The following is a 12466-nucleotide window of genomic DNA, read 5'->3' on the forward strand; positions in this document are numbered from 1 at the left end:
CTTTTTGACATGAAACACTTCTAGCAAAAGGCGAGCTTTTTCATAGGCGCTGTGCCCAGCACTCTGGTCTCCTCAAGTTATGCCTTACACGTGTTGACACAAGAGGGTAAATGACGCACGAGATTAGAGCATTTGTCATTACTTTCTATATTTTTAGCATGCTCCCGTAGCCGCTCATTGATGCAACGGCCAGTTTGGCCTACATAGGAAGCTTCGCAAAAAAGGGGGATTCTGTATACCACTCCTTCGGCACAGTTGACATAGGCAAAACCATGTTTCTTATTACAGCCCCCTTGAAGACAGCCAGATATGCATGAGCAAAGCTTTTAAAGCTTATTGGGGGCTGAAAAAACCGAAGGTGCATGGTGCCTGCCGGCCACCTTCTTAAGGTTGTGTGAAAGCTGGTGCACATATGGAAGCACCACCAGCTTAGTAGAGGGAAGATCCCGTCTCCTTTTCTGGCCGCCTTTTTGTTCCTGCAGGAAGGTTTCAGCAACTGTTGAAATGACCGGTCCAGGGAAGGCTGGTGTCAAAAGACCCAAGACCTGATCATTGACACTATCGTGCACTTTGTGAGGGCATGACTTGCGAAGCACAGAATCTAGGCAACCTTGGAGTGAGCCGAGTTGTAACTCAGTAACTCTTTGTTGGCTCGGGGGGGAGCACATGTAGCATACATGGCCCCTGTAGAACAACAATTTCAAATCCAAAAACCGCAGCTGGTTTTTGTTAGGTTCATGGGTAAAAACCAACTCGCGTCCGAATTGATTAAAAGCAGTTAAAACCTTTAAACAACCAGGTCAAGGGATGTAAAGGTCCCCGACCTTAAAAGAATTAAAAAGTTATCGACATATCCAAAAACTTTAAAAACTGGACCCCCTGAAAAGTCTGAGCCACAGAGAAGTCAATAGAGGCTAAAAAAGTCACATTAAATGGGTGCAACACAGGAACCAATGCAAATACTACCTTTACGCTGCAGATAACAATGGTTGTTATAAAACATAAAAGTGACGCATAAGCAAAAATTCTAGTAGGTTTAAAAAGTTATCAAGAGAAATGCCAGCATTGTTCTGGAAGGCCACCACCCTCAAGCCTTCAATACAGTCCCTAGCAGATTCAAACAGCTTTGCATGTGGCACGGAGTAAAATAAATCTTGAACATCAACAGAAAAAGCAAACTCTACCTGATTCGACAACCCCTTCTGATTTTTCAGTCCCACCCGAGAGGCATGGGAGACTGCCCTCCTCAACTGCTCCACACTGGAGTACCAAAGGGCTCTAGTAAAGCGGGCGCGAGATGGGGCCTCGTCATGCGATGTCCTGGACTAAGGATACCGACCATGCAGCGTGGTTTTCTGACCCCCAAACTCTCTTTGAGTATTAAAGTTTTTCACCATCACCACCACTCCTGCTCCCCGGAAAGGTCTGAGCTCCTCATATGCCCCTTTTCACGAACCCTTCCCACAGCCCCCATCACTGTTACTCTGGACAGACCTCTGTCCCGGAAGTTGACACACTCCGGATCCTGGGCCTTCACATCCAGAACAACGGCCGGAACACTTTCACTATCAGGAAACTCAAGCGGGTAACGGAAGCACTCTCGCACCTTATCCACACTATGGCTCGAAGGAGCACAATTTCTACCGACTCATTCATGCGTTTATACTCAGCCGTTTCCTCTACACAGTCCCATACCTCCGACAAGAAGCAATCGCCACCCTAGATGCTGTGCTCCAAAAGCTTACAAGGTGGCACTACACCTTACCCCTAAACTTCTCCAGCTTGACCTCCACAACACTACACATGAACTCATAGAGGCCCAAAGACAAGCACAATACACTCACCTAGCTCAATCTTTCACAGGACGTCACATACTTGACACCCTCCGAATTCACACACCAGCAACCGACCCTACATCACATACACGCACCGCTCCTGGTAAAACCCCTCCCTCAAAACATCCACGCCGCCTATCACTCGGCCCACCGCATAGCCCGCGCAAAAGCTCTCCACAAATACTATGGTTCGGAAGCCGACGCCGTATGGGTGAACGCAGCGTGCATGGGTGAAGACGCGGCAATTGCAGTCGTTGACCACACACTCCAACCCATCGTCACTGTTCACCTTCATGTCACACCCACCCCACAATCCTTGGAAGAGGCGGCAATCAGGTTTGCCCTTACACACCTAATGCCCGGTACATCCTTACCGGCTCAAAAACTGCACTCTTAAAATTTGCATGAGGGCGAGTCCATGAGACCACTTTCGGCATCCTCAGCTGCCCCCCCGTAACCCTGCCCCGCCATGTGGAGCTGACCTGGGTGCCTGCACACTCCGGGGGCCCCGGCAATGACCCCGCCCGAGGTCTCATCAACCAGGCGGCGGCGGAGTTGGAGTCAAGCTCTTCCCGGGAGCGCATGGACTCCTTCAGTGAGCTGACCCAGGCATACCACCCCGCCAATCCCTACCACCAAATATTATGGCGCTGCCTCCAGACCCTTCCCCTATTTGCTCTCCCGCATCCACCTGGGAGCATACGCATACCCAGTGCACCCACCCCTACCCTCCCACGTGGGGCCTGGAGCTCCTGACGGGAGGAATGGAAGATCCTACTGCACTTGACGGACCCGGCCAGACAGAAGATTGCCACTGACCGGGCCGCCCACATCATGGAACACCACGAATTCACGAACGTATAGTGCAGTGGGGTCATGCGGGGACCCAGGGACCTACGTATCCCATATCCCATGGTCAGCAAAGTAAGCCTCAGCATTCGAGCCCTTTAATTTTCACCTAGTGTGACCTACTTTGTAGGTGCGGATGGAGTAAGAGCAAACTGCCCTACTAGCTGTGTACCATACCACCCCATGTGATTCTTACTTTTCCAAGTCTCAATGAGTCACAGGTCAAAAATATGGCAAGAGGTAAAACGAGGTGCAGGAGGTTGCCATTCACGGTACTTGAGATCTGTGCACTTTGATTGTATGGCCAACTGCTTTTTGGGCGTGGACTTAGCCTGTGCGAACAGGCAGCTCTGACTGCTAGGTATGAAATGGAGTACAGAGCACCATTGCCAGGAGCAGAAATTTCAACGAGAATGTTTTGGCAGACTGTTGTTGCTAGTGCTGTCTTCCTTTCGTTTTTTGCTGCAAAAGGGACCCCCCCAGCCAGTGCTGCCACCCCTGTGATCGCAAGCCCAGTGTGGCATTTGGACTCAGTATGCTGGCACAGAAAACCAGAACACAAATGATAAAAATTACTTCACAACCTGAAATAAAAGGCACAGTTTGTTTAAAAAAGAAAGATCTCAGTATTGCTGCGACCCGTGTAGCATGGCCGGACCGGAGATGGGATGAGGAGGATGGGAGACTGGGTTAAGAGGAAGGCAACGAAAAATCTTTATACAGTTATTTACATTATTTACAAAGAGCAACTGAGAAAGACTCTCAGTGGAAGGGAACTTCTTCATCAACCGGAGTCTTGGGAGTTAGCAGGCTTCTCCCTCGGCCACACTCACAGCTGAGTTAAATAGGGTTCGGATTCCCCACATCCCTGACTCAGGGAATAAAGTTCGAAGAGCACTGTCCAATCGGATGAACCAAAGGGGACGCTGGTGTTACCATCCACGGCAGGGACGGTGCGGGCCGTTCCGCCCTCTCGCAGCTCGGTCGATGGGAAGGGGTAGATGCTGACTAATCCAACACGGCTGGAAAGGAATCTCCCGCAGTCTACCAGCAGGTGAACGAACGTGCTTCCCCGCCGGATGTCCAGAACACAACCTTTGTCGAGGACACAGCCGTCTTCAATTAACAGCCAGCGTGACTGTGCGTAGCACCCCTCTGTCCTTCGGCGACCCGGGGGTATACACTCAGCCTGACTGGCGCCGCCACGTCGCCGCCGCTGTTGCTGTGGTTTGCCGCTGACAATGCCTCCGTAAGCCCCCTTCGTATCTCCGGCCATCGCCGCTGTTGCCGTGGTCACCTCCGTTCAAGGAAGTCCACTGCACTAATCCACTTAGGCTAGGAGGGGGGCATCACAAGCACTACATCGCACCGCCGCCGTCGTGAGGTTGTCGGCCTTGTCGACTGTTCACGGTTGCTGCTTGATCGGCCCCACGTGGCCAGAAGTACAATCACAACAGTATACAGGGTGTCCCAGCCACCTAACTTGGACCAAGATTTTAAAAAAAACCTAAGCGTTCTTCAGAACTGAAATTGCGTGGATGTTGTTAGTGTTTATCTGAAGTTACAGTGCCATTTTTTCGCTCGTCCTATTTGAATAAGTCGTCGAGATAAATAAATTAAATTTTTAAATATAGCTTGAAACGTTCAGGCGTCAATGTGTTCAGATGTGGAGCTCCACAAATATTGTCCAACCCAGGCACTTCCAAGATAGACTTAGCGTGGTCGTTTTTATTCGGGAAAAACAAAAGCCCGCAGAGTTTAAAAAATGCCACATTCGTACTCCATGCGGCCAAATGCGCCGCAATTACAGCACCACCATTCGTGCTTTGCGAAAAACGTTGCTCGCTTCACTCCTTTCGTGCTGCCTAAGACAAGGCTTCACATTGCACTTGGTTCCAAGATAAGCGCCAGTGGGTTCGGGCGGCAGTTGAAAGAAAGCGTGGCTCCCGTTTCTGCGGCGATAACTGTGCCCTTCGGCAACATCGGTGAGCAGCTGTTGACGAAGCGCTTTTTCGGAGCGCCATCGCCAGCCACTGCCAGTGATGTCAGAGCCGAGCAAAGGTCGAAGCCATTTCTTGCAAGCAAAGAGAAGGCACGGTGCGGGCGATGTTTTCACAAAGCACGGATGAGGGCGCTGTAATTGCGGCGCATTCAGACACACGAAGCGCACTGTCACGTGGTATTTTTTAAACTCCGTGGGCTTTCGTTTTTCCTGAATAAAAATGACCATGCTAAGTCTATCTCATTGGAAGTGCCTGGGTTGCACAATATTTGCGGAGCTCCACAACTTTCCTACTGGCGCCTGAACGTTTCAAGCTATATTTAAAAAGTTAATTAATTTATTTTGACTAATTATTCAAGTAGGTCGAGCAAAAAAATGGTACTGTAACTTTAGATAAACCCTAACAACATCCACGCAATTTCAGTTCTCAAGAATGCTTAGGTTGTTTTAAAATCTTGGTCCAAGTTAGCTGGGTCACCCTGTATATAAAAACAACAAGGAAAAAAAAACACCCAACTTCACCACCTAGCAGATTTGAATCAACAGCCTCCAGATCACTAGTTGGTCACTTACTCAATACATCATAGAGCATGCTACAAATGCTATAATTTTTGGACACGAAAATGGGGCTGGGGATTCTTTAATATTATGTTTCTCTAAGGGGATTTTCTAGCAGAAGGTCCCCCAGGCAGTGTATACTGAGGGACCTCTTTATATAACACGGATAATTCTATGTACCGTTTATACTCGTGCATAAGCCACCCTCATCTATAGCCCGCACCTCCTCCTTTCGCGCAAAAATATGAAAAAAAAAACTAAAACGCATTTTACTGGAAACTAAAACACACCTAGTGTTACAAGATGATGCCAGTTAGTTTTTTCCCACCACACCACATCCACTGTCATCAACAACACGCTGCCCAGCCACGGAGGAAGAGGGCTCAGGGGGAGGGGCCCTTTTCCTCCTTTGCCTCCGGTGCTTCATTCGGAAGTGTGCGGAGTGCTTCTGTTGTGTTGCGTACGCCGTCATGTGGCAGGCTGCACACTTTTGAATGTGAATAACAAGCAATGGGCAAGCGCAGACGGTCCTACACTGCACACTTGAAACTTCAAGTGGCAAAACACGCTGAGAAACACTGTAAACGGGAGGCCAGGCGCAAGTTTGACATCAAGGAAAAGTGTGTTCGCTGATGGTGTATGCAAATGCAAGACTTCGCCAGAAGGCATTCCGTGGGAAACAGTGCAAGTCGACCCCGTCGAGTACTTTTGCACTACCAGGACTTTGTGGTGTCTACGAAAATGATCAGCATGAAAGCAATCGCTCAGCACATGAAACTTCAAAGCCAGCTGAGGATGACATTTTTTGAAACGGCACTCCCCCTGCCGTGAAACAATGTTGTGCCAGAAGCCGCCAGCCGAGTACGAGAACACCAAGTTTCATCCCTTTGGAGGGGGGGGGGGGAGATGCCTGCCTGGTTCGATGCCCCTGAAGACTGCACGGTGGAAGCCTCTGTCTCTGTGCACCACCGTAGATGGAAGGAATCCATGTGGTCTCCAAGAGGGAAGTTCCCCCAGGGTCCGGTGAATGGGCTCCAGACCAGCTGAGAACAGTGTGGCAGAACCGACCAGGAGGCCTATTGTGCTGCAAAGCCCTTCTGGTGGCCTTAGAGGGTGAAGACTGCCGAACAGACTTGGCCGTAATTCCTGGTGGCCTGACGAGCATACTGCAGTAGCTTGTTTGCGTTAGCCGGCCATTCAAGAGCGAATTTCGGCAGTGCTACACCGAGTGGATGGCCATGGGCCACCACGGAGCAACTCCAACAGGGCGGCTGAAGCGAGCGTCCCTCCAGCAAGAGTGCGCTTGGATTCTGCACATGTGGTGTTTGTTGTCAGCGGGCACCATCTCAAAGAGTTTTAGAGTCAAGGGGCTGTCGAAACGCCATGGACGGCATGGAGGACGACCAGCTTTGAGAGCACGCCAATGAGGCGAGCTCATCCGACAGCGATTAGCGCGAAAGCGGCAATGACTGGTGAAATAAAATGTGTGTATCTATAGCCAGTTCTTTAATTATCTAACAGCGTAGTCGTAGTGGCACCACAGTCTGTTAATGAGTAGCTATAGGCCTGATTTGTGTATAACCCGCAAGTGAGAAAATTTGATGAAAAAAAGTGCGGCTGGTGCACAAGCATATACAGTATTAAAACGTACCGCACACTGAAATAAAATATGACAATGATGATGGACTGAGGCTTCCAAGCATTCAATATCATAAAAATGATGTAGAAACCCCTGCACTGTGCAAGGGAGTCAAATGTCATCCCGCCATGGCAAAAAATGATGGTAGAGTTATCGAACGGTACTCCACCAGCACAGTGCAACTTCCACGTGGTGACACCTTTTGATATTCTTGAACAGTATTGCACACAGGCACTAAGAGAAGACGGAGCAAGAAGTATCCGCAGGGTACATCCACTTGATACTTCAGGATAAATCTTGTTTTCACAACACAACACGGCATTACTGTACAATAACAATCTTGCAGAGAAAAAAAGCATAGGAATGAATGCAAACCTGCTTTGATACTAACCATCCTCCCTAGGCTAAGGGCTGCCAATATGGGCCAAGAGGGGCATCTATGTTTGCATTTGTGTGGCACATGCAACAAACCAGCGTACAAAATGCAAGGTTTACTGTCAACACTTCCAGTTACCGGCAATATGGTTACCTACCTTACCTTGTTCAGTTTCCTGAACAGTTTGCTCCATGTTCCCTTCTGAAAACAAAATGGCCCCTTCAGTAGAAAAAAAGAATGCCTCACACTGGCTGTGTTCACGCCATGGTATTAACCTACTTGGAAATAGTATTCTAATGCCGGCTCTTAAGGCAGAACTCGGTGCATTCACTGACAGACACCAGCAGAAATGTTGCAATGTCGGCAAATACCATCTGTTTCAGTATGACACCATGCACAATATGAAATTGAGAGTGGAATAAAAAAACTGCTGTTTCAGGACACAGCCAAGCCACTGAGTTTCTCAACTTTGATCCGTGACGAATCACAAATAATTAAACTAATCAAACCCATTAATGTTCCAATAAGCTGTGTGCTAAAAAGCAGCTAAGCAACAGGCATTTTCAGAAGGTATGGGTGCAGTGAAAACATGGGCGCTGTTATGTGTGACGCAAACCTGGCGCAAAAAAACGTGGGGAGAGGTAGCCAATTACTCATCAAGGTCACGCTCACCTCACAGGTGTGGCATGCAGGTTCAGCTCTTTCTCCAAGGTGCCGGAGGACAGGTCAAACACCTGCACGCTTCCTGTTGCACTTCCTGAGGGGACAAAAGAGGACTCTCTCACAGCTCAGCAGCATGCAAGCTGCACAATTTGATGCCACTCCACGTTTGTTGAGAATAACCAACGTTACTACTACACACTTCTGTGCCCATAAAATTGCCTTTTAGTCAGACAGCAGCTACAATAAAATACAGTAAAAGCTCGTTAACTCCACTTCCACGAGGGTGGCAGCAAAGTTTTAATGAAAGTGTACAGAAAAGACAGTATGCTCCAATCGAGAAGCAGTCATGTAGCAAGATTACCCATTCTACTCTTTAACTTTTCGTCACCATAGGAAAAATGACTATTTTTGATAGATATAACACAGCTGCAAAATATGTAAGGCGTAAAAAAAATGCAACTGCTAGAAAATGATCACAACAAAGCGTACTTTCTAAATACATTTATTGCAACACATACACTTGGTGTGAATAATGCAAAAAAATTTCCAAACAAAAAAATTTGAAAATAGAGAAAAAAATATTATTGACAAGATAATACCTCTTGGAGAAAAATATTTAAAAAATTTTAGAATGTAAAAAAATTTTTAATCTGTCTAGAAACTAGCCACTCAAAGTTTGAAAATATCGCTCAAAACTTTCTGAGCTAAAAATGTTTTCTGACACTACATGAAGAAATTGTTTTCATGGTCTCTTTGATATAAACTTTTACATTGAGCAAAAAATTTTCGAAGTATCTACAATGTAATACATCAAAATATAGCTTGACAAATGTACTTAAACATTACAAGCTTTAACAAAGAATCCTTTTGAAGAGTTCGAAAAAAAATTGCAAAAACACAAAAAGCATATCACACATTTATCATATGTGTGACACAAAAGCATATCACATATATATACATTTGTGACAATTTACTGGCATGAAAATGAAAAAACCTAATAATATATTTGGTTTATGGTTTATGGGGGTTCAATGCCCCAAAGCGGCTCAGGCTAAGAGGGACATCATAGTGAAGGGCTCTGGAAATTTCGTCAGCCTGGGATTCTTTAATGTGCACTGACAACGCACAGTACACGGGCCTCTAGAATTTCGCCTCCATCAAAATTTACCTGCCGTGGCCGGGATCAAATCCACTTCTTTCGAGTCAGCAGCGGAGCTCCGTAACCACTGAGCCACCATAGCAGCCTGCAGAATGATTTCGTTTGGCAAGAACCTATTCCAGAAAATGCTTCAGGCAACAGGCCAGTCGGAAGACATCCGCAGCTTTCACGAACCACCACGGGCTACTACAGAGTGTCAATCCTAGGTCAATGCATAGATTTCAACTGGGCCGATAACTTGCCCATACGATGTTGAGACACAGAAGAAACCAGAAATATCATTCATTACACCAGTGCGATGCGTGAACCGGCTCCAGGAACGAGCTAACCGATGGGTGGACAGCTGTCGACGTTCCCAACTAGGGCTGCACCATTTCATCGCCGGAATCAAAAACCGACCATGCAGTTTCATTACCACAGCCACTGCGGCTTGATGCCTGTAGATGCAGAAGAATTGCGGGAAGTAGGATTCTGCCAAGCACAAGCCATGCACGCACTTGACGCTGTGCTGTGAGCACAATGCCAGAGCCCCTACTTGTTCACAGGTGTTTAAAAATATACAAACTACGCATAAAACAGAAGTACAGTGTCCTTACCTCTCTCTTTCACATACGTTCAGAATTTTTTTTTTTCCTGAACCCGTTTCAACCAGTTCGTAATGGAACAGAATGTCCCTCCGGAGCAGAACCCAGAACTGAACCCGAAGGCCGTGAACCCAAACCCAAACCAAACTTGAAAAAATTCCAGTTGAACAACCTGATTTGAAGACCTTGCTTTTTTTTTTACGTCTTTTCTCCCTTAATTCTAGTGAAAAGCCTGCAGAGTGAACAAAATGTGGCAGAAGGCTGATTCCTCAATCACTGTGTTTCTACGGGTTTTTATGGTACAGTAATCCCTCATTATAACGAAGTCAGCGGGACGGCGAAAAAATTCGTTATAAGCGATAATTCGATATAAGCGACCGCTCGAAAAAAAAGCTAAAACAGTCGAGATTTAATTGCGCCACAACTGCGAGGAAGCTGGCGGAGGACGCCGCACGGCGTCCGCCAGCTGCGGCGGTTGCTAAGCAACGGCTCAAGGTCGGTCTCTGTGCCTCCTCGGAGCACTGCCACAGCGAAATCGCAAGTTCGTGGCCAATGTAGCTTTCGCTACAAAATTTGCTCGTAGCACATTTGTTACTTCTCCCAGCAACTCGGCATTCGTCAGCGATCCTCAAAGATGATACAGTTAAAATTTCTTATACCAGAGTTTGTTATCTATATAGAGAACAAGCTTTAGCTCATTTTTGTGATCCAGACGGGATCCAGGCTGATCGACAGGCCGGCAGGCTCGGCTTACTTCCCGTTCACACAAGAAAAATACAAAGCAGCCATGCTGCCATAAAGTCTGCCTCCTAAATTCGAGCAACGACAGCATGCCTGTGCAAGAGTGGAGCTTTCAGCAACGACGCCGCCTGCAGGAACGCTGGGTGACAAACTGCGCGCTGTTCCCTGGTCGCCGCTAAGCCTAGCCGGTTTCGCATCGATGCCGCAGCTGTTAGCGCTTCGGGACTGGCCAGCACTCAAATAAAGGCGCTACACCCGGCACCCCTTTACTGTCAACCGGCCCCATAATAAAATAAACTTTAGATTTCCGCGACGCCTTCAGCAACAGAGCTAGCTAGCAGACGGCAGGCGAACCGCATCAGGCAGGAGCAACACCAAAGCAGATGAAATTTGCTTGTATCGCAGTCATCACCTCTACCCCCAGGGCTTGCTATGAACTTGAACAAACAATACTATCGCGTTTTCAGACGCCGGCGGCCAGCATCAAGGCTGGCAGGCCACGGCCGGTCTCGACGCGCGCGCGCGAGCGAGTGCGTCGAGACCGGCCGTGGGCAGGTCGGCCCGGCTCAAAGGAGCGCGCCCTACGTCATCATGACGTTGCGGCTCTCCGCGCTCGCGTTGGCTCCCGCTAACAGTCGTTGCGTTTGCCGCGGGCGGACCGTCGTTGACATGGCGCAGGCGGCGAGATGCGATCGGACGCTGCGATGCCGTTCGTAACTTCGCACCGCGGTGAATCGCGCTCGCTTTTCGCACATGTGTCCCCGCCGTAAAAACAAAATTCAGTGACCCTACCACGCATTTAGACCGTTTGTCTTGTTGATTGGCGCGAATCGAGTATGACTGGTCACTTTTCTGCATCCAAGACACCGTGGTTTTCTGGTATCGCAAAGCGCGAGGAAAACTTTATTTTCGTGTGGATTCTGTCACGGGGAACACCAGGAATGCGCTTCCGACCGAGATTAACGGTTTGGGCGCGCTGCACCATGGAATTTGGCCTCGCTGAGCAGGGGACACTCGGCACTCTCAGGCAGGTCATCGATCGTGGGTTTGGTACTTTTGTGGCCTGTTCTATGCCTGCATGAGTCTAATTCGTCGGTGGTGTTAATTTCGCACTGCATGCGCAAAGGGTCGCCGCCACGGCGGCGATTCCTACGCACGGCGGCGGCGAAGCCTCCGCTTGCCACTTCGCTCTAAGCGGGTCAAGCTCTTCGTGCGCTTCGAGTAATGAGGCTTAAAATGCATGCGTTTGGGTCGGGACCGATATTTCGATATTTCGATATATAAAGCGATATTTCGAGTAAAGCGATTTCGTTATAACGAGGGATTACTGTATTTCTTTCACCCGAAACCACAACTTCCGTCCCCCTTCGCCACTTAACAAGGCACTCTTTCAGTTACTATCTCCAAACCATGATTCAGAGCAATTTTCGGAACAGTTTGGAGCAGCTTCCTAGTGTTTTGTAGCAGTAGCCAGATATTGCGAAAAATAAAAATGCGAATGTAGAGGGTGTTTCAACCAATCTGTGCTAAGCATTAACACTTGCGGTCCCTAGTCAGACCCCTCCTGATAATGTGACACAGTCGTTCTGGTCTGCTGTCAGGCACTGCCTGACAAGATTTTCCGTGGTTGAACTGTGCTCATTTTTCTTAAAACCTCGTTAATTCAGAAAATCGGATAATTTGGACAGCCCATCCAGTCCCTTCAACCACATATATATTCTATGGCATAAAACTCCCGTTAATTTGGACAAATTTCACTGCCCTTCGGTTAATTCGGACAGGCGGTGGAGCTTGCATGTGTACAGGGAGGCCATGAGGGCAGCGGAGGTGAGATGATGATGATAGCGGGAGTGGCACTGGTTTAAACCGAAATGTAAAGGTGCCATCCACATTGCTGTAAACATCATCCAAGAAGGCAGTGGATGGGTTTTCTTGTTTTTTTGTTGCCCGGCCGCGCTGCTGCGTCTCACCATTTCTTATTTCCTTTGTGTATGCGCAGTGGAGCGAGGTGTGCGCGTGCTGGAGGTGGTGTGTGGACAGTGTTCTTCTTCACAACAATC

The 12466-nt window shown here is 48.2% G+C and overlaps 1 protein-coding gene across 8 annotated transcripts in view; it reads right to left on the minus strand.

Moving 5' to 3' along the window:
- Nucleotides 1–12466, minus strand: part of LOC149349277 (WD repeat-containing protein 11-like) — a 222502-nt gene that overhangs the window by 124858 nt on the left and 85178 nt on the right. For all 8 annotated transcript variants that reach the window (XM_089578206.1, XM_089578208.1, XM_089578205.1 and 5 more), the window contains one exon: nucleotides 7932–8016. In XM_089578206.1, the coding sequence (XP_089434332.1) occupies nucleotides 7932–8016 (85 nt within the window). The remainder of the gene's footprint in view (nucleotides 1–7931; nucleotides 8017–12466) is intronic.

The sequence above is a fragment of the Amblyomma mixtum genome, chromosome 3, assembly GCF_055824585.1.
Source record: "Amblyomma mixtum isolate Tamu chromosome 3, ASM5582458v1, whole genome shotgun sequence".
NCBI lineage: Eukaryota > Metazoa > Arthropoda > Arachnida > Ixodida > Ixodidae > Amblyomma > Amblyomma mixtum.